The sequence below is a fragment of the Mytilus californianus genome, unplaced genomic scaffold, assembly GCF_021869535.1.
Source record: "Mytilus californianus isolate M0D057914Y unplaced genomic scaffold, xbMytCali1.0.p SCAF_1, whole genome shotgun sequence".
Taxonomy (NCBI): Eukaryota; Metazoa; Mollusca; class Bivalvia; order Mytilida; family Mytilidae; genus Mytilus; species Mytilus californianus.
Window position 1 is genome coordinate 80,461,163 of NW_026262581.1, and position 26,036 is coordinate 80,487,198.

Below are 26,036 nucleotides of genomic sequence, written 5' to 3' on the forward strand. Positions count from 1 at the left end.
ACATCCACAAAATTAGATCATTGATATATAATAGAAATATAGAAGACATATTTACGTGTGAGATCATCTATCAGATAACACTTGACAAACTAACACCAAAAGGAGATATAATGGTAAACTGTATTTAAAAAATTTTAAAAAAAGAAAGAAAACGACACTACATGTATAAAGATTTCGTGTGGCCGAGGCGCTTTTCAGGATTTACCTTCATCAGGAACGCGCATTTGTTTTTGTCATGATGGTATATCAGAATATAACGAGTCAACTATGCCTAAAAATTAAAGTAGCAATATTTCAAAATCAACCGAGTTACGTTTAGGAAAAATAAGTAGAAATTAAAATATGAATTTCCTGCCAGAAAGTGGAATATTGCAGATAGCAGCCAGGAACTGGAAATGGTACATTAAGGAATAAATTGATAGCACCCTACATGTATTTTTTTTTATGGGGAGGGGTAATTTTTATTTTATAGTTTGTGCATTCAAATTTTATATTTTAAAGTGTAAGTACTATTATATCAACACGTGGCAATAACAGTAAGGTGGCTCACCCCCTTAAGATCCCCTGAGATATTTTTTTTATGTTCACATGTGTAGATCTTTTTTATGCTGAATCCAAGTAGGCAAAGAAAAAATGGGGTCATAATAATGTCTTAAATAATGCCCTGAAACTTTAATATTTTTCTGTTTATCAAATTTTTGGTCACCGAGCGGACCTGATAATAGTAAGTATTTTACCAGCAGGTTATACTAAAGAATGCAGTTGATATGAATAAAATTTCATAATTGTAAGGTTTTATAGTTCATATTCCTAAATAAAATACATCATATATTAACAAATTTAACAAACAGAATCAGTTGAAATAAAAATGTTTAATCTTTTAATTATATTATTCATGTGTATTTATTGTAAGAAATATTATAAACATCACTCTTAGTGTTGCATTGCAAATTTAAACAATAATGATTAGTTATGCAGTAAAACTAAAAATATATCGGTAAGTCTTTTCCAATTTTTTTCAAAATAATTTACATATTTTAGTTGATATTGTAGTTTTCCTTGGAGTTCGGTATTTTTGTTAATACTTTTTTCCTATCTTTTAATCATAAAAAAATAAGACTTGAGACTTTATATTAGATAACTTTTCGTTTTAGCACATATCTACACAAATTTCAAGATAGCAAAAGGACAATAATTAAAAGACAGAAACAGTAAAGATCAAAACTATATGGATTAGGCCATCACTAATAGTTCTAATGATGAAATTCTAGTGAATTTAGACAAAAAAAATTGGAATGTACAGTTGATGAAAAATCTGAATGGTCAACAGACGATGACAGAATAAAAGTCAGTTTGGCTTGATTTACAAAATAATACGGCAGAAAGTTGGATGGAATCCCTTATACAAAGACGGGAGTATAAGAATAAGAATAATATAAACATGGATAAAGCACACAGATTGACAATGGAAGACGTGCTCCTAACCGGAATATTATTACAAATAATCATCCCACAAACAATTATCATGTTAAAGACCAAATGGATCTAAGCGCACAACAATTTACTTTAAAAAGAAACAAGAATTTATATAAGTCAGTGAGATACCGTTATTCATATTGTTGGACGAAGTAATCCATATGGGTTTGTTACTTTGAAAATGTTCATACTTTATATCTTTTAAATCTGTAAAGAAGGAAAATTTATATAAAAACTATAATTATTAATACAGTAGGTGACAAAAACAAAAGGAATGATATGGAAAAAAAGGAAAGACCTTAAACAATCTATTATAACACATTTCATAATCATCAGTATGATGATTCAAATTTCCATGTTATCAAGGCTAAATAAAAACCAGTGGAAAGCAAAAGTCAGTGAAAAATCTAATTTTGCCATTCGACTATTCGTCTTGCTTCTCGCTGCAAAAACACCTTAATTTTTAAAAATGACACTCCGTAAATTTTATGGACACCATCACGAATTGGTTGCTCTATACGATGTGTCTGAGTCTAAACTAACTAATGACATTTTTACCACGTCTTAGATTGTGGTTTAACATCTATGTCGTCTGTCTGCTAAGTACCGAACGTGACCTATTCCCGAATATGACTGTTATACCGAGTGTGAATTTGCATTGCTACGTGTCTCGGTATTTTGTACATCCAACATTCATGTATCTATTTTTCTAGTTTTTGTTATTGTTTCGAATAATATTTTATTTCTTATCGTTTGTTGTCCAAATAATTATAAAATTGCCTTTCAATACCATCATTGTCATATTCCAGAATATGACTGTTGTACCGAGTGTGAATTTGCATTACTATACGACGTGTCTCGGTATTTTGTACATCCAACATTCATGTATTTATTTTTGATGGTTTTGGTTGGAAAATGTGTTATGTCTTATCGTTTGTAGTCCAAATAATTATAAAATTGTCTTTCAATACCATCATTGTCATGAAAATTGTTTGGACGAGTATTGTGAAAATAATTGTATAAAGTTCGAGATTGCATGTTAGTTACGTAAGCGCGTCATTGTTTGTGATATCCTGTGGTGTTTGTCGTTGATGGAATATGTTCGTTGTTGTTCTGCGGTTTGCATGTTGTGTCGAACATTATATTATTTGTTAGTGCGTTTCTCTGTGGTGAATGTTCTTTCGTGTGTTTTTGCTGTATTTCTGTCACGTAGTGTTGTCATTTTATCGATATTTTTTTTATCATTGTCATACAGCGGGAGGTTTGGCTGCCACATATATTACCAACAACTATGTGTAGTTTTGTCATTAATTATCGAATATGTCAATTCTGACAACACAGTATGTTTACAAATGATAATTTCTTGAAAGAATTATACCAGACGTCTATATAATTCTATTCATTCATCAATGAAATTAACAAATTATGGAAAATCACTATAAATAACTATTTTGCAGGGACCACATAAAAGATCTTTCCATTATCCCTCCCATTCAATTACTTATCTAAATAACATATTTATTTCTGGATTCCTAAACATATGACATGTTATGTAATGTCAGATATGTAGGACTGTGTTACCGACAATATGATATTTCGACGGAAACAAACACATACAATAATTTTGCTAACGCTTGCCTGAAAATGTTACGGACATTAACCTACAACTTTATAATTATGATGAAATTCAAAAAATTAAATTGAAGATTAGGCCATGTCTAAGTCCTGTTTACTTCCTGTGGATTTGACGTTGTAAATCATTTGCTTCGTCAGATTTCCCATCATACCTATAGGAGATAAAATCTAAAAGTCTTTTGAAAGAAACTCAACTTTAAATGAATGTTTATACTAATAGTATCCGACATATGGGAAATCTTAACAAGTTCCAATCCATTGCCCCACAATTCGATTTTTGCAGCAAATTTATAAAAAGGAAGTTACTATTTAGAAGAGTAGGGCTTAGGTTAATCAAGCTAATTGCACATTAAAAAAACATGTCTTAGTTTATTTATATATTAATAACAAATTCATAACAAGTTATAAGAAAAAAATTGAACTACACATTTGAGCCTAACTTTTTCAAGTTACCAAAAAACCACTTGTTTTGCTGTTTTTTTATCTTTACATAAGGTGTAAACGAGTGCACTTATGTTAACCTTTGATAATTAGTCTTAGTTATCCAACATCTGGAAGAGCCAATACAGTTTTCGTTTTTGAACATTTCTGGTTGGCAACGTTTTTAATAATAATAATGTTATTTTTCATTTCTATATCATCCTTCTGCGATTTGTTGTTTTTCTCCTGATTTCTTTCACGGGTTTGTTCACACTGTCTACAAACTGTATTCGAGTTCGTAGATTTGCGTCTTGTTATTTTCCAAAAACTTTCACGTCTTATATAAAATCTTGGTTGATGATGAGATTGTTGATGGGTGACAGTGTTAATTTCATGACGTTCTTCCTCGAACATTTCAGCATCGTGTACGTGTTCATCTGATACTGAAATAATGAAAACGTTTGTTAATAAGTGTTGAAATTTTGTTCTCATAACCAAGTGCAAAAAAATACATAAAAAAATCAGAAGTAGCAACACAAAACTAACGTAAATGTGAAAACCACTGGAACAGTACCTCTGCTGATTCACGAATTGTCAGTCACCGAGGATGATTAAAACATTGTCAGTAACTGAGGGTGATTCATGAATTGTCAGTCACCTAGGTGATTCGTGAACTATCAGTAACCGAGTAAGATTTATGAAATGTCAGTCACCAAGGGTGTTCATGAATTGTCTGACATCGAGGGTGATTCATAAAGTTGTCAGTCACCAAGGGTGATTAATACAATTGTCAGTCACTGAAGGTACCATCCACCCGATAGTGTAGGCTCTGTTGACTTTCTGTGGAAATGATGCTGTAACTTATTTGCATCGTGCAGACGCGCGTATCGTTTACAAAAGACTCATCAGTGACGCTCGAATCAAAATATTTAAAAGGCCAAGTAAAGTACGAAGTTGAAGAGTATTGAGGACCCAAAGTTCCGAAAAGTTTTGCCAAATACAGATAAGGTAATATATTCCTTCGGTAGAAAATCGTTAGTGTTTTGAAAAAAAAAATTTTGTAAGCAGTTGATTTATAATTATGTACATACATGCTGGTGATACACTCGTGACGGAAACCTCCATTTGCAGTAGCATCGATCCCGTGGTTGTAGATAAACTTAGATACAATGTACTAAGATTAAAATTGTGTACTCTAGAAGCGCGTTTTGTCTACAAAAGAATGATGAGTGACTCTCGAATGTCCTGGGGTATATAAATTCTTCTTCTTATTTCGAAAAATTCTAAGTGTTGTTAGTAGTTAATTTATAATTATGATCATATCAATGATAATTCATGTCAACACAGAAGTGCTGACTATTGGGCTCGGGGAGAAACCTCCTCCAGCCGTGGCATCGACCCAGTGATTGCAAATAAACTCATCATAGATACCAGGATTAAAGTGTTGTACGTTAGACGCGCGTTTCGTTTACAAAAGACCCATCAGTGTCGCTCGAATCCAAAAAAAATAAAAGGTCAAATAAAGTACGAAGTTGAATAGAATTGAGGACCCAAATTTCCGGAAGGTTTTGCCAAATACAGCTATGGTAATCTTTCCCTGGGTAAGTAAATCCTTATTATTTCGTTAATTATAAATGTTGTTAGCTGTTAATTTATAATTATGACCATAACAATGATAATTCGTGTCAACACAGAAGGCAGGTGAAACCTGGCTGGCTTCGATTTCCAACAATGAATGAAATGGTATCAAGGGAGTTTTAGTACTACGGCAGTTGATTCTGATATGCCTGGTAGCGAAATTTTATGTATAACATATACCATAAATTGCCTTATGCGGTGTTTTCTCTAATAGTAATTTATTTCAAACAACTCATACACTATATGATAAGATAACCTAGATTTAACAAGGACGAGTTTCAACTGGAACAGTACTCCAACGGTTAAAAGTTAGAAGAATTATGGCCACCTTAACATCTCTTGGTCGATAGAAGGGACATACGTCTGGTCGTATTGAATGTATGTATAAACGTTACGCACGCTGTTCCTACAACCCATAGGATTTAAAAAAGAATCTTCGACATTTCCTCCGCAAAACAAAAAAAAAATGGTAAGATGATAATAACATCTACCAATAGTACAATTATTTGCCTCATTGTTCGTGAGTTCAAATATTGTAGATTCTATAAAATCTTCTCTTTATATTCGTTTTTCAAGCGGTAGTCATTTTGTCCAAGTTGATATTTCATTTGTCAAAGCAATTAATGCGGGTTTTTTTACCTGATATTTCAATAAGTTATTTATAATTTATAAAAACAAAAGTTAGATACACGAAGAGTACACAATGCCTAGATTTTTTTTTTATTAACTACATGCTTGGGTCTGAAAGGAATAAAATGCTACGAAACATTACAAAACGGTAGTCATTTTGTCCAAACGGGTGAAAACGTCGAAAAATCCGAAAAACGCTAATTTCCGACGTGGCATGTGCTAATTTTTTTTCAATTAAATGTTCCTGATAATAAAAACAAACCGTGTGGTGAAATTTGGAAAAAGATATTGAAGGCTGTCGAAAAAAGAAGAGTGCATATTGACAAACTCGGAACATAGATTCGACACAGATTAAATTTTGATATTTTATAACCATTTTTAGCTTTTAGTGATTTCTTGTTGCTAGAGGCAAATGTTTGATTCAGAATGCGAATGATGTGTACAACTTTTGCAAAGACAATTTGGAGACACCATCACAGTCCTCTATATGTTAAAGGTGAACTTTTCGTTATGTTGCGGAAGTACCCTGAAATAGATATAGATCATTTAAAGTCGCCCCTTCAGTAAGGTACATTCACCAAATTAAAAGTACAAGAACTCGAAAAGTTTTAGTTCGCGACTTGTCCTGCTACTCATGTTTTAACTGTCGTACTGAAACTAATTAATATACTAGCGAAATAAACTTGTGCATAAAACGGAGGTAACTGAAAGACTAATTGCAAACATCGACGAAAACAGTGTCATTGAAATAATACAACCCGGGATTGTATTACCCGTTTTTACGGACGATCCAGGAGAAGATTTCTAAAATTTAAAAAGTACATCAGACGTTAGAAAACTAAAGCAACAAACTATAGATAACTGGGGAAATAATTTTGAAGCTGGGGTTCAAATAATTGAAGGGCTGTATTTCGACAAATTGTGTGTCAAGGAAAGTACAATTCATTTCAAATTAATCAAGGGTTAAAAAAAATGATTTACTTGCATAGTGTCGGATATATTTGTATTGGTGTTGAATCAAGATATGGAAAATTTACAATGACATATGATATGCACCATAAAATTTTAGCAGCCTGTGATTAAAGTTTTGTGCTTCTAAAACTATGTTTTAATTTATTTATGGAAAACTGTATATTTAATAATCCCGTCCCATTTTGCCTTTCTACTTTATTTACGTTTATACAGCATTTTAAGGGGAATTAAGGGTAAAACATTGTTAATCGATTTCTACAACTTGAGGTAATTGATGGTAAATATACATCACAAAAATAACAGAGACAGAATCAACCCATAAAAAAAAACGAATGAAACTAACAAATTTAATTAATCGACGTCAAAATTTCAGAAAACATTCCTTGACGTCCCATTTTTGGTGTAACGTCGTGTTGTAGGAACATCGTGCACAACGTGATATACATATATTAAACCCGTGTTGACATGAAAGATCATTCCTTGTGATAACTATTTGAAAGATCAGTATATGACTTACTGCAAGAACAAATTTCTGTCCCTTCCCTACATGCCTTTCTTTTGCAGTGGCATTGAAAAGGTCTTGCCTGTCATCCCGGTCGACCTATTTTTGTAGAAATAATCAAAGTGATATTGTTCTCCAACTGAACCTTCTTTATACCACAACGTAAAGTACAATCTGGTATGCATTTTAACTGAGAATACAATGCCATTTAAAGATTTGAATGAATCGATTTATGAGATTTGAACATCGGTTAACTTCTGTTTCCTTAATTAGTACAGTCTCTGTTAAACTTATTCAAAACTTTTTTTTTTAGATTCTGTAATTTAGAACAAGATAAACTGTATAATCTTTAACTTTGAGACAGCCAATAAATTTTGCCTCTAGAAATTGTTTTTTTGTACTTTCTTGTGTCGTTAATTAGCTGTCACATTGAGGTTCAGGCTTTTATTCATAACGATAAACTGCATCCGATTTGATGTAAACTCAATGCTGTACATCAAAGTAGCTGAAACTACTGTTATAGTTTACTTTTAGTCCTTTTGTGTTGGCTCTGAATCCACAAATGCATTACCAGCCAACGTTTTGTGCACATGATATAAGTTTAACGTTTCATGAGAGTCAGTCATCTATAAATAAAGTTATGTTGTGAAACAAGAATATGTGTCCATAGGTCGACACCATGGCTGCTCACGCTATCACATTTACGTGTTAAGTGAACCGTAAAATCACGATTCACATCAATATGAGCATGTGTAATAATTTTCAATTTGATATGACAACACTTCGTGGTAATCTTCCTAAACCAAAACTTTAACCCGATGCAGAACGAACTAACGGACTGACAGACAAACGAACACAGACATAAAAACAGTATACTGCTACTATTGTAGAACGACTTAAAAACATTGTACATACAGACGGTCACCAACGACGACCGCTTGTCCGTCGAATCATAAACGTAAACATGTGCAATTACTGTGATTTGTTTCATTTTCATGGGTACCAATTAATATTCATGAGTCCAGGAACATTTAATATTTGTAGATACAATCATGGTCTCGTGGTTTTTAAAAGATTCTGTATACGCGTCAACAGGAAATTTGTAAATTCCTAAATATTTAAATCATATGGTTTACCTATACCCACTAAAAACAAGCACCCTTAGAATAATAATTATTTCACTGTATTGATATTTTACTACCTACAGCAACTATTTGGTGCCTTGAACTTGCAAATGATGTACATTAAGAAAATGAGTAATATTCCTGCTCCAAATAATCCACCTAGAATACTCCAAAATCTGCAAAAACAAGATTATTGACATTGTTAATGTTAGGAACAAAAAGATAAATAATAAAGAATTGGTAAAGTTCTCTCTTGTCGTAGACTCTTGTTCGTAACACATTTTACCTACCGCGTTCACATGAAATGAATCTTTAATATTTTTTAGAGTTATTTTTATTCATCATTAACTTAACGCATAAGACTTGAAATCAACAGAATTTGAAAGACAGCTGAAAGTTAAGTAGAAAGAAAAGATTAACAAATGTTCATTACTTTCTGTCCAACTGATTCAGTATTTCATTTATAACAAATAATATTCAGACAACATATAAAAACTGGAGAAATATTTTGTACAATGGTAAAACCAAAAACGTTCGTGTGATGGAACATTTATCTACCCTTTATGACATACATATTAAGTGCGGTTAAAATACATCTTAGTCTCGTTTTCATGAAAATTGTGTGGAGGATAACACCGCTTTCAGTTTTATAAGCAGATCTAGCTGATCAATTCTTAAATGCATGTGATAAATAATGGAGCGCCTGTGTGGCTTTGCCACGTCCGGTAAAAAATGAGATGACAAATGTAATGCCCTCGTTATGGGAGAGTGCCACATTTCCCGCCAACTAGAAAGCCTTGCGTCTTGCGACTATTTCATTGCTCCGTGAGTGATCACTTGTTACATTGTTTTTGCCTCTAGCACAACATATCTGTTTTTCTAATAGTAGACGTCTGATAATATATTCCCTGTCGGTGAGATTTTACTTGCTTAAGAGTTGTCTCTCTCCAGATAAGGTAAGACAAGAATTTCCGAGTAACTTTTCTTTGCTTGTTTTAATGAAATAGCATACACTATACGTGGACACTTACTTTTATCATTACAGATTGTATGTGTACGTTGTGTTAATATGAACTAAATTGATATCGGAGTGCGGAAGCACTGGCAATTTAAGGTGATCTCATCAATGACTGACTGAGCTGATAAAATATAGCTATTAAAATAACTAGCTCAAAAGTTAGGTACGATTCCGAATAAGGTCATTTTCCTTCTGACAAATAGTTTTAATTAACTTAATAATGAAATATCTTTTCTTGTAAAAAAAAAACATGTAAGCATATAATTAACTACCGAATAAGACTTATCACCGGGTTTGTACTTGCATGTGCATGCAACACGACGGGCGTCATATGTGAAACAGGATCTGCTTACCCTTCCGGTGGACCTGAAACCACTCCCGGGTTTTGGTGGGGTCGTGTTGCTCAGTCTTTAGTTTTCTATATTGTTTTTAAAGGCAGTGCCTTAATGCCTTTCTAGTTGCCGTGTTAATATTTCTTTCCGCGATATCCAACTTATCTACGTGGGGGGTCATTAGGCTCCAAGTAGATCCGGAAAATGTTGATTCTCTCCTCTTCTTATTGTGGTATAAAATGTTTTTTGTCTCATTTCATTTACATTGGGAAATAGAGAAACGATCATTGTGTTTTGTTAGTTTTAAAAACTTTTGATATATTTGTATTTTACATTATAAGCAGTCAACCGATTGACAAACTAGAATTATTTGAATTCCATGTGGAAAGAGGTCGGGTTAATTTCGAGTGTTATCTGCAATCTAGATGTTTATAAATCATTTCAGTCGTTGATATAATAATTAATGGTCGACTGAACATGAATTATATTATACAATTTAAAGCGCATTTCTGTTTATGCACGCGAACCCGTCTAACATTATTGTTATTTCGCAGTTATATAAAGTAGCAAATTATCGTTCCTGAATAGGTGGCGCCGTGGTAGCCGATCCTGTACTTCAACTTCCGGTTTCTGCACTGTGCAACTATTACAGTTGCATTTTTAATTAACGATGCCAAGTACTTGTTGTTGTGTACCTGGATGTCATTTAAGAGGAGGACATGCATTTCCAAATGACTTAAAAAGAAGGAAAAGTTGGATCAACGCCATGGCCCATACGCAGATTGGACGAGAACACGATGAAATCGTGGAGTCCATCTCAATCAGCTGTTGTTTGCAAGGCACATTTTACTGAAAAAGACTACGTGCAGGAAACTATTCATGGTAAAACTCTATTTTCTTTTTAAAATAAATAGTTATATATGTAATCGCCATGCGAATAAACCAAAGTCTGTTTACAACCGCAATTATCGTTTTAGAATAAAAGGGGGTGGTTAATTCAAGACGTCATAATTTTTTGGATTACGATTCAATGTGATCTGTTTGAGATTTTTTGGTGCTTGCTACAATTATAATGATTTCTTACAAGAGGTATATCATACTGAGAATTATTTTAGCAGTAATTATGCTAATGTAGTAATGACAGGAATGCATAAGCTATGCCTCATAGACTTTCTTGAAAAATATCAATGACAATGTTAACAGGAACAAAACAATGACATGCTCTCATCTATATTATAGTTATTTAGGTACAAACAATGTATATTTGTTGCATACGTCTCTCATTGTTTGTCCTTTGGATTTACATAACATACATTTTGATGTACATTGAATCAGGCTAACATAGTTTTATCCAGATTGTAATGAATAAATCTAGTTAATATTTTGCCAGGTAGTACAAAGGAATTATAGTTATCTCGTACCATTGTAAACTCGTACCAATGTCAACTCGTACCACTAAACAAAAACTCGTACCAATCCAAACTCGTACCACTGCTAACTCGTACCACGGTAAATTCATACCATTGTAAACTCATACCAACTTATTTAAATGCATTCAAATGGTGTTTAATGATGAATATATACTTTAATTTCAGTCAATACCTCTTAAGTCTGTAAAATGTATATAATTTGAAATTACAATAACCAATTTGTAGCTAATTTTCCTTGTCTAATTGGATAGAGAAAACCGTGGCAGATTGGCTTTGTTGTCTCCCTTGAATAGACTCTTTTTCAAACTTTTACTGACAACTATTTGATTTAATTTTTAATCATTCCAAATCAGTAACATTGAATAGATTTGGGTATTATTCTATTGTTTCTAAAAGGAATTTTATTTAATGAAAGAATTTATTGATTGTGTTTTAAAGGTTTAAAATTGTTTATGACCAACAGTTAGAAAGTATGAAATTAATTTTTATACAATATTCAGCATATTTCAGCAGAATATGACCATGCTTATATGATTATACAAGTGGATTAGTTAAAGATAAAAAAAAAACAAGTTGATTAGTTAATAATCACACAATCAAAGGAATTTAATATATTTATTAGCATGGTAATTAAGAAATTACATTCGTATTTTTGTCTAAGTTTTCATTAAAATCTGGTATAAATTTCAAAGATATTTTAATTTTTTGTATAAAGCTTAAAAAAAAAAATAATCATAAAACATTCGTATTTTTGTCTAAGTTTTCATTAAAATCTAGTATAAAATTCAAGTAATTCAACTTTTTTTGTTTAGTTTACCAAAAAAAAAATCATAAAACATTCGTATTTTTGAATATATTTTTAATGGTATGAGTTTGCAGTGGTACAAGTTCTGATTGGTACGACTTCCCAGTGGTACGAGTTTACGTTGGTACGAGTTAACTTTTTTGGTACGAGTTTACGTGGTACGAGTTTACAATGGTACGAGTTAACTTTTTTGGTACGAGTTTACGTGGTACGAGTTTACAATGGTACGAGTTAACTTGCTTCCGTACAAAGTATGCATTGCTAATGGAAGTTCATTTAATTATAAAAAAACTAATGTTTTATAACCTTTTTCAGGGCACAAACCCACCATACAGAGACTTAAGTCTACTGCCAATCCCAGCCTATTTTCCTGGACCAAGCAAGAGACTGAATCGTCCGCAAAAAGAAAAATCAGGGCAGTTTCCTGTGAAAACAAAAGAACTAAACTTGATGAATATTGTAGTAGAAATCTAGAGGAAAGTTTTGATTGTAAAGTTGGTTTTCCTGAAGAAGTAATTCATACTGCAGACAGGATTTATGACTATCCACCACCAACTGCCGAGCTAATGTTGAGCTTCACAGATGGAATTACGCAAACACCATCAATGCCTATATTTTCAGCAGAGAATTTTGAAATGAAGACACGTGACACAGCCATGCATTTTTATACCGGTTTAGAGTTGTAGAGTTGTATACTAAATTTTTATTTGTTTTGACCACACTTGGTCCAACAGCACATTGTTTGAGATGCATATATTTTCAAATTGATAGGGTGTCATTTGAAAATCAGTTTTTTTATGACTTTGATGAAATTGATGCATTATACAACCAACTTTGAACTGTCTAGATTCTAGATTGAAACTAGTGTTAAAAATATTGTGTAAACATGGATTGTTTTTATGTCTAAACAGTGGCGTGAGGCTAACACTTGGCCATTTAGTGGTTTAGTCAGGTATTTTTCGCCATCCAACTTCAAATTAAAGTTTCCTACAACTTGGATTATTATTGACAGCACAGAATATCCCGTGATAAAACCTAAAGCTCCTAGAGCTCAGGCAACCTTTTCATCATATAAAAACAGAAACACTGAAAATACTTGTATGTTGGACACCTGGTGGTTTAGTCAACTATGTCTCTAATGCATATGTTGGTTGTACCAGTGACTGTGAAATAGTTGAAAGATGTAGAATAGTTCAATTATGTGATCCAGGTGACAGTGTGATGGCAGACAAAGGTTTAAATGTGCAAGATTTGTTTGCTCACTTTTTTCAAAAAAAGAAACAGAATTAGTTCCAAAACTCTTATACGGGATAGAAAAGTCTCCAATTAACACGTGCACATAGAGCTAATTATTGGACTTGGCAAAACATACAAAATTCTAATAAATCCTATGAATGGAACTGAAACAAAACTTTCATCTGAAATAACATTTAGTTGTTTTATGTTGTGTAATTTTAGAACTTGCATTGTGCCAAAGGATGCATAAATAAAAGTGACGCAATGAAGTTTGTTCTGATATATATATATAAATATTATTTACAATTACATGCACATGTAAATTGTAATGCATATAAAAATAAGGAGATGTGGTATGATATTCAGTGAGTTTATCGAACCAAAGTGCATAAGAAATGGGTTAAGCAGTTACAGGTGTTACTGTCACCATACAATCTCCAACAATTAGAAAAACTTGTACCGTGTAAAAAATTTCAGAGATCTTACAACTTAGTTTTGTTGTCTCACCTTGACTTTGGTGAATTGTTTATATCTGTTGATGTAAATATAAAAAAGAAGATGTGGTATGATTGCCAATGAGACAACTCTCAACAAGAGACCAAATGACACAGAAATTAACAGCTATAGGTCACATTACGGCCTTCAACAATGAGCAAAGCACATACCGCACAGTGAGCTATAAAAGGCCCCGAAATGACAATGTAAAACAATTCAAACAAGAAAACTAACGGCCTAATTTATGTACAAAAAATGAACGAATAAGAAATATGCAACACATAAACAAACGACAACCACTGAATTACAGGCTCCTGACTTGGGACAGGCACATACATGTACATACAGAATGAGGCGGGGTTAAACATGTTCGCGGGATCCCAACCCACCCCCTAACCTGGGACAGTGGTGTAACAGTACAATATAAGAGCGAACTATAAAAATCAGTTGAAAGAGGCTTAACTCATCAGATGGATAAATACAAATACAAATGGACGTGGCCAGGTAGTTGTACATCCAAACAACAAAAAGACACTAAGTACAGATCTGAGAGTACTCGCATTTACTGACAGCTAGTTCAAAGCCACAAACAACTGATAAAAAAATCTTGCATCTAAGACTAAATTATCAATCCGTAAGCTCCCTTTAGAATTTTATAAATTTCAGATTTTACATTTCTGAGTTATGGGGTTTTATTCATTAAAAAAGGGGGGATTTTTCAGTTTTTGGACAACAATTCAAAAATGCTTTAAGCAGTTCGCATGAAACTTTGGTGAATTATTTATAGCTATTGATGTAATCTCCCTATTGATTTTCATAAATTTCAAATATGACATTGAGAAGAAATTGAACTTTATTTGTTTATAGTCTGGCAACAGATTTATTAAGTATTGCGCAACAGCACAGTGTATTGCACAACAGCAAGAAATCTTTAATTGAATATAAATTCAATTCATATAAACGATTTCAAGTTCTTTGACTACATTTATTCAGAAACTATAATATGTCAAATATTTAATTACAATCCAAATTCAGACCTGTATCAAGCTTGAATATTGTGTCCATTTTTGCCCCAACTGTTCAGGGTTGGACCTCTGTGGGTGTATCCAGCTGCGCTCAGCGAATCAGTTTATTACTTAATTAAGAACTCCTTTTTGTCGAGCATGCGACTTTTGTCGCAGAAAGCTCGACATAGGGATTGTGATCCGGCGGCGGCGTTAGCTAACTTCTTAAAAGCTTTATATTTTAGAAGGTGGAAGGTCTGGATGCTTCATACTTTGTATATGGATGCCTCATGTTACGAAGTTTCCGTCAGTCACATGTCCAATGTCCTTGACCTCATTTTCATGGTTCAGTGACTACTTGAAAAAAAAGTTAAGATTTTTTGTAATGTTAAATTCTCTCTTATTATAAGTAATAGGATAACTATATTTGGTATGTGCATACCTTGCAAGGTCCTCATGCCCGTCAGACAGTTTTCACTTGACCTCGACCTCATTTCATAGATCAGTGAACAAGGTTAAGTTTTGGTGGTCAAGTCCATATCTCAGATACTATAAGCAATAGGTCTAGTATATTCGGTGTATGGAAGGACTGTAAGGTGTCATCTGAGCTTGACCTCATTTTCATGGTTCAGTGGTTATAGTTAAGTTTTTGTGTTTTGGTCTGTTTTTCTTATACTGTATGCAATAGGTCTACTATATTTGGTGTATGGAATGATTGTAAGGTGTACATGTCTAGCTGGCAGGTGTCATCTGACCTTGACCTCATTTTCACGTTTCAGTGGTCAAAGTTAAGTTTTTGAGTTTTGGTCTTTTTTTCTAATACTATATGCAATAGTTCAACTATATTTGGTGTATGGAAATATTTTATGATCTATATGTCAGTCACGCAGGTTTTTTTTTTACCTTGACCTCATTTTCAATGTTCATTGCTCAGTTTTAAGTTTTTGTGTTTTGGTCTGTTTTTCTTAAACTATAAGCAATAGGTCAACTATATTTGTTGTATGGAAGAATTGTTAGCTGTACATGCCTGCCTAGCATGGTTCATCTGACCTTGACCTCATTTTCTTGGTTCATTGGTCAATGTTTAGTTTACTTGGTTCATTGGTCAATGTTTAGTTTACTTGGTTCATTGGTCAATGTTTAGTTTACTTGGTTAATGTTAAGTTTATGTGACAGTTGTAATAAAGCTTTATACTTAGGACTATCAACATAATATCAATGATTAGTAAAGAAGGCGAGAAATTTCAGCGTGTGCACTCTTGTTTCATTCATCAATTCTTTATACTTGGAAATATAATTTTGCTTGGAGTTATAGTTTCTAAAAAAAGTATTGTCTTTGAAAGAGTTGACATGTTGCAATGTACATTTATTCTACATAGTTCTATGGTACCAAATCAAAAGTTTATATTAAAGAAAGAAGTCAAAGGTTTCCCATCATAGTTTAGTTACATACATTTTTTTTGTACCTGAGGTCGTTGAATATAGATCATTATATAAATAAGGAGATGTGTTATGATTGCCAATGAAACAACTATCATCCATACATTGTACTTACCAGTAACAAACCACATTTGCAAAGTTGAATAAAATACAGTTGATAACATTTACTTATTACTAAAAAGAAAATGCCAAACTATTTTAAACAGTATTGGACTATAAACATAGATAAAAAAGGTATAAACTGGACATAATGCACTAGTTTATAAACAAGTGAGAACAATCGCCTTCATATAGTGCTCAGAATATTACATTCATAAAACTTTTTCAATATCATTAGAGAACTCTAAATCTTAAATACTGAAAGCCACCTCTGATAAGTACAATGTACTATGCAAGATAATGATATAACTGGACTAACAATACACACAACCTGTAATTAACTGCCTTTACAGCGCTTTCGCGCTTTGATTGTATAATGCTATAATTTGCCTTTGGTCGTTTTTTTTTCTTGCTATGGCATTGTCAATTTGTTTTCGACTTATGAGTTTGAATATCCTTTTGGTATCTTTCGTCTCTCTTGAGATGAAAAGACAATTTTTGACTTCATTCCGTTAACGACGGTAACTGATAATCCACTGTTTGCCAACTTTCATTACGATGCATTTAAAATTGATTTCAAAAGGAAGAAATTAAATTAATGTCAATTTGTTCATATTTCCAATCACTTTTCAGAAACTTTGGACGTTCTTATGTAAATTGAATATGGGGAACTTTTGTTCTTTATGCAAATTGGTCGGTTCTACAAATTTTGTATGTTCTGAAGTAACTAAATGAATTAAAATCGTACATGCGTTGCATGTCATATGAAATGCTATTCAGCAAGATCACACAAGGAAGATATTACATTGTGAAGTGGAGCAACTAACTGAGCTAGAAAGAGAAATTTAATATTTGTTAAAGTGTTTTACCATAAATCATTAAATTATTATTGTTCATTAATTTTGCGCTAATCGGCATATGCAAAAGTTTCAATAGACTTAGTACATGTATGTGTATTTTTAAAAGGAAATTACAGTTTTCCATATAAAAATTAAGGCGTTCTAGTAATTCTGTGCTTCGTCCGTTAGTACCGTGACATCATTGAGTTAATTTGGTATTACATGTACTTTTCCAACATTGATGATAACAATTAAATGTATCCAAACAGTCGCCTAGAATTATCAAAACTTTTATGAAGGATATATAATCCTTGGTCTAATTTTTAAACTTCAGTATCATGTTACTTTTTTGCAACAGGTGGTCGGTTCCCCGATAACTATGCAAAACAGGTCAATATCTGCAAGGAGAATATGATGCTTAATTTTCGATCCTTGGTAACTGAAAGACAATTCATCAATATTTGCTTAATTTTCAAATCATTAGAATTCTGATGACCCGTAAAAGAACACCTATATACAAAAACTGATCTATTTCCTTTATTTATTGTTCGAACCTAAAATCTTTTCTTTTTTTTTTCGAAATACATAAGAATTCCAGCATTATATTAGCATGCGCATACCGTTACAGACAAGTTCCAGATTAACAATCACCCCTTTTTTAGTTTTTTTATGTTGCAACTTAGGTGATCGCCCTGAACATGCATGAAATATTTGACACAGGACATAAGCAATCAATAATGATATAACTTAGAATAAATACTAGAAGCGATATTCGTTACATTTCAATTGTGAGATCGTCGTGTATGAAATTTGACCATCCGTGAAAAAATATGACTTGATACATGTACTTCGATATTGAAAAAATGAAGGAGAGAATGTTTCAGTTGTTTGGAAATCCCTATAACAAAGCATGTCCAGATTTGTGAACTTTTTAATCTTAATTTTCGCTTTATCTCCGTGACAATATCAGCACTCAAATCGGATTTCCCTGTACTTTTAAAGATATTAAGAGTTAAACTATTTTTTAATTGGAAAGAAGACTCTGAGGCTACAAACTTTAATTTTAATCGATTTTGTATTTACAAGATTGCATGCAGTTTCCATTTATCATCAATGAATTTGATTAAAATATTTCATTCCATCAAATCTAGAAGAATTATCAAAATTAAATCAGTTCGCTTTATTTTATTTAGATTACTTAGAAATAAGCCTCTCTTAATTGTTATGTCAATTTTACGCCTGCTTATTTCAGCGTTCAAAGATAACAACACACAGAGAGTTTGATTGATATTAGATAATAACTCCACTCCATATACGTTTTCAATATTTTGTGACACTGGGTTTTAAAATGGAATTAGTGTTTGTTGAGCAGAAAAGGAAATTAATCAGCACCTGTTGTCAGTGCTTGCAAAACCGTAACAAACAATTCAAGAACACGCTTTGATAAATCATTATTTATAGTACATTTATTTATGATCTTGATTTTGATAGAGTGTGTTTCAAAAGTGAAGTATAAATTAATGATACACAATTTGATAGAGAGGAATAATTTTGAAAGTTAAATCTCTAGATGTATTTTCTAATTTTTGTGTTCTTCTGTTTCCCTCTCATTGACGTATAGATCTCAATTCTTTTCAAACGGGTCTAATGCTGTCTTAAGCATGTTATGTGAAGTTTTATTCGTATTCGTCAAAAGAGAAAACCAACGCCCTTATTTATGTTTAAATCAATAAACCAAACGCCAATATAACAGACTGCAACAAACGGCAACCGCTGAATTACTGGCTCCTGACTTGGAACAGGAACAGAAATAATGTGGCGGGTTTAGACATATTTGTAAGTACTCAAACTTTCTCTTAACCTGGGACAATGGTTTAACTGCAAAACATAATAATGTAAAAATCAGTTGAAAATACGTGCTGTGTTGAATTTGACTTCAAAACATCACCGGCAGAATAAAGTTAAAAATAGAATTACTAGTAGACCCTGTTGATACTGAATTTTTTTTAAAGGAAAGGGTTAGAAACTAGAACTTTTCATTAAAATTTTATAGATTGTGTGTTTTGTTTTTTTATCTACCGATTAAAATAACTATTTCCTGGAGCTTAGCAATTCTTGATTCATTAAGTTGCAATAAGTTCTAACTAAAAGGGCAATCTAATCAACAATTTAATTTGTGAATCATCACATTTGTTTTAGATACTGTCTAATTTTAAATAAGACAAACATCGACAAAAGTTTAAGAGAATTCAAACGTACTAATTACATAATATGCATGTTAAAACTTACAAAGTCGGTGAAATGCTAGAACCACTGCTGCTCGTGACCGAGGTTGAACATATCGTAGAAGAACAAGTATTTAACAGGGAACCAGTACAGCAAAATTCATTTGACGTACATGTCAGCTCTTGGTAGGTATTACTGCTATCAGTATAGCTACAGTTTGTCGTTGCCATAGCATAGAAGCATTTTGACTAGTGTCTGAAAAGGAACAAGAAAAAAACATTATTTTTTTTCTATTGACCTGCTTTTTTATCCATTTTATAAAAATATGGAGATGAGGTATGATTGCCAAAGAGACAACTATCCATAAAAGCACAAATACAGAGGATGTAAGCAATTGTTTTCCTTCTGTAGAATGTATGCATAACAGAGTTCTCGAAAAGTGGTAGTCCAAAAGTTTTGACTACCAAAATTTTGCAAAGGACCAACACATTTTTGGTATTTTGCAATTAAAATAATACTGAGGACCAGCAGATTTTCGTCAAGGACCACCAGAGATAAACGATTTTGAGAACTCTGGCATAATACGCTTAAGATATTTGGACCATTATAAAAGAGCAACCATCATTTCTACCATGATTTATTATTATAGTATTGATTCAGAAGTTTATTTTGAAGGAGTTTATTGGTGTGTAAACTCAACCTGAATTATGTCGGGAAGACTTCGACCTATGTATTCCAGTGAAAGGTCCAGTTTACACATCGATATTATAAACTTTACTACAACGAACCTAATCAAATTAAAATAAAATGTACGAAAACTGCGCACAGATCGAATATTTGTCTTAGATAGATGATTTTTTAGTAGTTGTTATTGGCTTTGAACTAGCTGTCAGTAATTGCGAGTACTCTCAGATCTGTACTTTAAGTCTTTTTTGTTGTGAGGGATGTATAAATTCCCTGCCACGTCCGTTATGTATTTTTGTTAGATGTTTTTCGGCTTTGTATCGATCTGATGGGTTTCTCAATTGAATTGTTTTATATTTTTCATGTCGGGGCTTTTTACAGACGACTATGCGGAATGGGTTTTTAACCATGCCACATCTCCGTATTTTTATAGGTATTTTGCCTGTTTAGGAATTCATACTCGTGTCGTAATGATTTCAGTTGAAATGACGCTCGCCAATGAAACAAGACATATCATCGTCATTTCCTTCGCCTATATCAGCCTGCTCAGTCGCTCCGTTATTCTCGTGTGCGGCTTTGCGATGTGAGCAAAACTTTTCAGCGACGTCACAATGTCTGAACAGAATCGAAGTTATCAGCGACGTCACAATGTCTGAGGAGAAGTTATCAGTTGCGTCACAATGTCTGAGGAAACGTTATCAATCTTATTTTCGACAAGCGTTTAACTGTCTATTGATGTGAAAACGATCGGAAATAGCATGATTAATAGATTATCGGGTTTTCTGCTCATAGAAATCGTAAAATATCAGCAGCTCGACACAATGTGAAGCTTTTTCGCTCGTTGGCTACGCTCACTCGGTTGATATTAAGAACCGCGACTGATATTTTACGATAACAATGTGTAGAAAACCCATTAATCTATATACATAAATACATGTATCTGCAACATTAAAATTCAGAACTGGTTTTAAGACTGAATAAATTGTATATCAACGGTTTTACCTATAGAGATATTTTGTTTCGTAATGTGAGTTAATTAAAAAAAAATATGCGATAATTCCCACAAAAAGTTGACGCACCGGTAGATTTTAACAAAAGCTCTTTCTTATCCAGGAAATTAAGTTAAAACATTTAATGTTCACATTCTGACAATCATAATGTCTCTTCTAACACTTTATTTATCAGAGGTATGGAATGACGTCTTATGATCGATAAAACAGTTCTTGCAGCAATCAATTATTCATAATAGATATCATTTGTATTGTGATAAATCTTTGAATTTAAAATGCTATATGAAATCTTTACAATCAGGCTAATGGTTAAAACAAAATAGTCTTTTATTTCATGTCTACGGCTAACATACTAACACTACTTCCTCAAAATTTGTTTTAAGAATTAATAATTCATTCATTTGAAGGAAATTGTTTGAAAGTTTTTCATTACCAATATTTCTCTTGTTGTAATTCTCCAGACTTTTAATTGAGAATTCAAATTTCAAATTGCAATATCTCTAACAAAAATGTTTGAATTGTTAATGTTCGTCGGAAAAAATGAAACTGAATTGATCAATCAGTCTTGGAAGAACACTTTATTGAGATTCAATACCTGTTTTTTCTTAGAGTGCCATCAATTAGTTTCAATTTACAACGAAAAATTAATTACAGTAACTCGTATCTGCAATAAAAGGGATAATTTGACTGGAAACAAATCACTTGCAGAAATATAACTCATAAAATCGCATAATTTACAAATGAAGAGTGCATTCAAACACGTTTCATCTTTAATCAACTAAGAGAACATAAATGTTTTAAACATGAATTCTACTTGATGCTAAAATACTATTTTTATCTGCAAAATCAATTTTAAACACAATTATACAAAAAGTAAAGGAATATTTAACACATTTCTTTACATAAAGATGTAGAAATCGAAACGAAAAAGCTTTCAGAACAGTCATTTTTCATGAAAGCTGTCAATCTCTCCGGTACACTGCACACAAAATTATAAGCATACATATGTATTCGTAAGAAACATGCAGAAACATTTCACATGGGTCATGCTGTCAAAATGTGGAGACCATCTGAGGTTAGAACTGATATTAAGTCTAAAGTCCTTTGTTTTTGTTTTACTGTAGCTAGGGGTATTCCATATATTTTGTAGGTCGCGTCACATAATGTGCGTCTGTTTGTGTTGCGCAGTACTCCACACTTGTCGAGGTTGAAGGACATGGCCCAGTTTTCTTACCGTTCTTGCCACATATCCAACTTATTGTGAGTTCACTGTACCTTTTGAATGTTTGGAGTTTCTTCACTGGTCAAGATAACAAAAGAGGCTGTAATCGTATAAAAAGTACATGAAGTCCGCCATAAGTTAAATTTTAGTTCCAGTCTGGAAACTCGTTAGTTCAATAGTTGTCGTCATTCTATATATCTTCATGCAATTTATTTGACGTTACTAGCAGATCTTTAATAGCTTATGTCAAAATAATTCCATGTCTAGACTTGTAAAGAATAAGTGGTGTTCTGTTAAACGTTTTTTAAATGTTGTTTGTTCATTTATTTTCGTCATTTCATTCATCAACAGTTTTAAGTCAAAGAGGTATCTGACATTAAAAGAAAGGTTTCGTATCGAAATTATCTTTTTTTAAGTACTCCTTATATAAGGCGATGTAATCACGGGGTGGGGAATTCTACGAGAAAAGGATGTACCAACGAATACAAAAGAAAAACACATGAACCAGATATACTATCTTGGTACAAGCACTAAATGTATATGGTAAATACACTAAACTATAAACAAAACAAAAACAAAAAAAACGATAAAAAACGAACACATTCCTTTTCCCTCCATGAAATTTTCAACACCACATGTTACATGCAAAACATACGGAATCCGACCATTTACGTAGCTTTAATTGTTTCAAATTTTACCAATTTCTATTTAAATTTGATACATTTGTGTAGCAGGGATTGGGGCGTAATTGATCGAATGGTTTGACGTCCTTTACAACCCCTATAGTATACTCTTTCCCCTGAATTTGCAATAAGAGATAGGTCATGCATATTCGGTATGATGTACAACCTGGACCATTAAGAGTATTAATTTTGTTTTGAAAGAAAGTGAGTCACCGGAAAATTAAATGTACATGTTACTAATTGTAACATACAGCTAGGGTTTTTACTGTGTATAATTATTTACTTAAACAATACGGCTGTTTCCTTTGTTATTAAAAACATATATATTAAGTTATAACGGGTAACATTTTTTCACGATCATTAGTGTAAACATATTTTATTAAAGAAATCGTTATGTATAGCTACAAGAGTAAAGAAATAAATACGAAATATACAAGTGATTCAATAATTGGGATTAGGAAACAAGAGCGGTGCTCTTATATAATTCCGTCTCCCTTTTCACGATCATTAAAGATTCTAAATTATGGTACTTAGTAAAGCCAACAAAAATCATATCAGAAATATAAATCAATTGTTTTAAAAACAATTGTAAACGGTCTTTCCCCTCCGAAACATGATTGATTGGTTGGTTGGTTGGTTGACCGACCAACTGATTAAACACGTGGGATCGGGTCTCTTGGAACACGCGACAAAGAAAGCAATGAGATCTTGGACTCCCTATTAAACACATGGGACCGAAACATTGATTGATTGGTTTATTGGTTGGTTGGTTGTTTAAATTGGTTGGTTGGTTGATTGATTAAAAGTTGTGCATGGCACTCTCTCTATGCAAGGCATCGGACTTAAGGTCCATATTCTGTCGAACGTGGCTGCTTATTTATACATCCCGCACAACCAAACGGACGCCTTAAGTTAATAATCAGAACAAAATCAATAGGTCTTTCCATGGAAAAGTGGAAAGACCTAATAAAACAATGCTTATAACTGTTGTACATTTTTGGAGTAAGATTTATGAAATATGCTAAGTTTAGAGACAAGAGTTGAAACCTGCATTTGTGTGCCCTGTTCGATCTACTTTTCAGTAGCAATTGAAAAACATTGACAGACATGCTTGTAATCACTCCGGCGTTAATGGTCGACTAGATAGAGTTTCTTTTATACCGTTTTAAACTTTGTTTCGTGTTTTATTTAGAATATCGTAGTTTTCATTTCATTTCCGCAAATGTTATATTTCTTTCCGTGTTGAATTCATTGTTTGTCTACACGCAGTTATCCTGTTTCAGCTATTTAAAAACTACATTTTGAAAATCCATGTAAACTTATATGATTGATTCACTATTATGTTGTGGAATGCAATTAACAAAAAACCTAAGCAGCTTCATTATTATGTAAAGTTCCTTAAGTACATATAATATATACCGAGGATTATGGAGCAATTATATCGAAACGACGTCTTGCGTGTTCTTTGTCTATATGAATCAATCATCTATCAAGAAAGTAAACATTGATACTAAAAGTCCAAATTGCCCATGCAGGAACAATGGATACTGGTAATGAAGATAAAAAATTAAAAAGGTAAAAAAAAATTAAAAAAATTGATATACTAGATAATAGACACATGCCATATTGGTTTCAACATTATTCCTGTGAAACCCTTTACGTGCCATTTGTTTTGAGAATTAAAGGTTTTATTTGGAGGAAGAGGAGAAGGTTATGTAATGGTGATTATGGTAATGGTGACAGTGGCATTGGTTGTGTTAATAGTGATGGTGGTGATGATTATGATAATGATGACGGTGGCATCGATTGTGTTAATAGTCATAGTGGCGGTAATTGTAAAATTGGGTTAGATTTGGTAAAAAATAATTTTCTTTTAGATTTCAAATACTTTTAGGAAATACATGCATGGGTTTACTCTTATGTTTGTCTATCCAAAGCCCTAGATGACCATAGTTTCATTTGGCACAACTTCATCAGAAATGTTTGGTTTTTAATGCTTTTTAACTTCGTATTTGATTAAGCCTTCTAATGTGTCTAATTCGAGCGCCACTGACGAGTCTTTTGTAAAAGAAACGCTTTTCTGGCGTACCGAATTATAAGTCTTGTGTCGTTGATAGATTTTACGTCAATTTTGTTCAATTTTTATTGAGAATAAAAATTGATAGTGACATGTATACAGTTTTTTGATATATCAAACAAAATGCTCACAAGTGTATTGTTTGTATTTACCATGTATTAGTTTAACCCAAAAGATCCTCATAAATGCCCATAAGCCTCATCTTCGTCAATTACCGGTTATGTATAGATTGCAAAATTTTAATCCAGAGTTCGCTCTTAACTTGACGTATTTAAAGAATGTCAAAATCCTTTTGAAGACTCTTTTGTAGACATAAATAAGTATTTTTTCACCAAGATTACTTTAAAAGGTACTTTTTTACCGACCTTAATTTCCTCCTCAATACAAAGCCCCCCCCCCCCCCCCCCCCCCCCCTGGCCACGCCCCCGTAAAACTTTATCACGTTTGATATATTGTTGTACTTGTTTATGACCTCAATATGAAAAGTGTTTTCAACTATTTTCAATCGAATTACACTTTGATGGCGTAATGGATGACATTGGATACGGCAGTTTTTATTAAGCCCTACATCGTAATATTGACATTTGATTTTCGACTTCAAAATAACAACAAAATGCTCATATCTCATTTCTATAAATGATGACAATCTGTTTAACGGTCGATGCTCTAGTTATTCTTGCATGCGTAATAAACGGGATTGTAAATGTTAAGAACGGAAATTTCATTTAATATGACTTTCACTGTACATTTGACAAATGTAATCGAAGGAAAGTGATGAAAATGAAATACGACAAAACAAATAAAAGAAGACAAATGAGACAATATTAACTTCTTAATGTGATAAATTTGTGTATTTTGATTTGCCATTGGTTTGATTTTAAGCCACTTAATACATCCGTACAAGATTCGATGCTGTCAATTTTACTGGTAGAAGTCATTGACAGCATTACCAAACACTGTCCAATTTTAGCACCGAAAACAGGGAACTTTTCAAGGTTTCGCACGATCTGAGCGGGGACGCTACTGATGGGTGTAAAAG

General features: G+C 32.6%; 1 protein-coding gene and 1 long non-coding RNA gene across 2 annotated transcripts in view; one reads left to right on the forward strand and one right to left on the reverse strand.

Annotated features, from left to right (window-relative positions):
- Window positions 1-3,453: 3,453 nt before the first annotated feature.
- Window positions 3,454-26,036, reverse strand: part of LOC127708736 (uncharacterized) — a 38,441-nt gene continuing 15,858 nt past the window's right edge. Inside the window, exons 2-4 of the mRNA XM_052213867.1 lie at window positions 19,385-19,576; window positions 8,479-8,573; window positions 3,454-3,974 (exon numbers count right to left, since the gene is read on the reverse strand). Of these exons, the coding sequence (XP_052069827.1) occupies window positions 3,652-3,974; window positions 8,479-8,573; window positions 19,385-19,551 (585 nt within the window). The 5' untranslated portion in view covers window positions 19,552-19,576 and the 3' untranslated portion in view covers window positions 3,454-3,651. The remainder of the gene's footprint in view (window positions 3,975-8,478; window positions 8,574-19,384; window positions 19,577-26,036) is intronic.
- LOC127708882 (uncharacterized) lies at window positions 8,580-13,487 on the forward strand. Its single transcript, XR_007985421.1, has 2 exons — window positions 8,580-10,629; window positions 12,298-13,487. It is a non-coding gene; the product is annotated as an uncharacterized LOC127708882 (long non-coding RNA).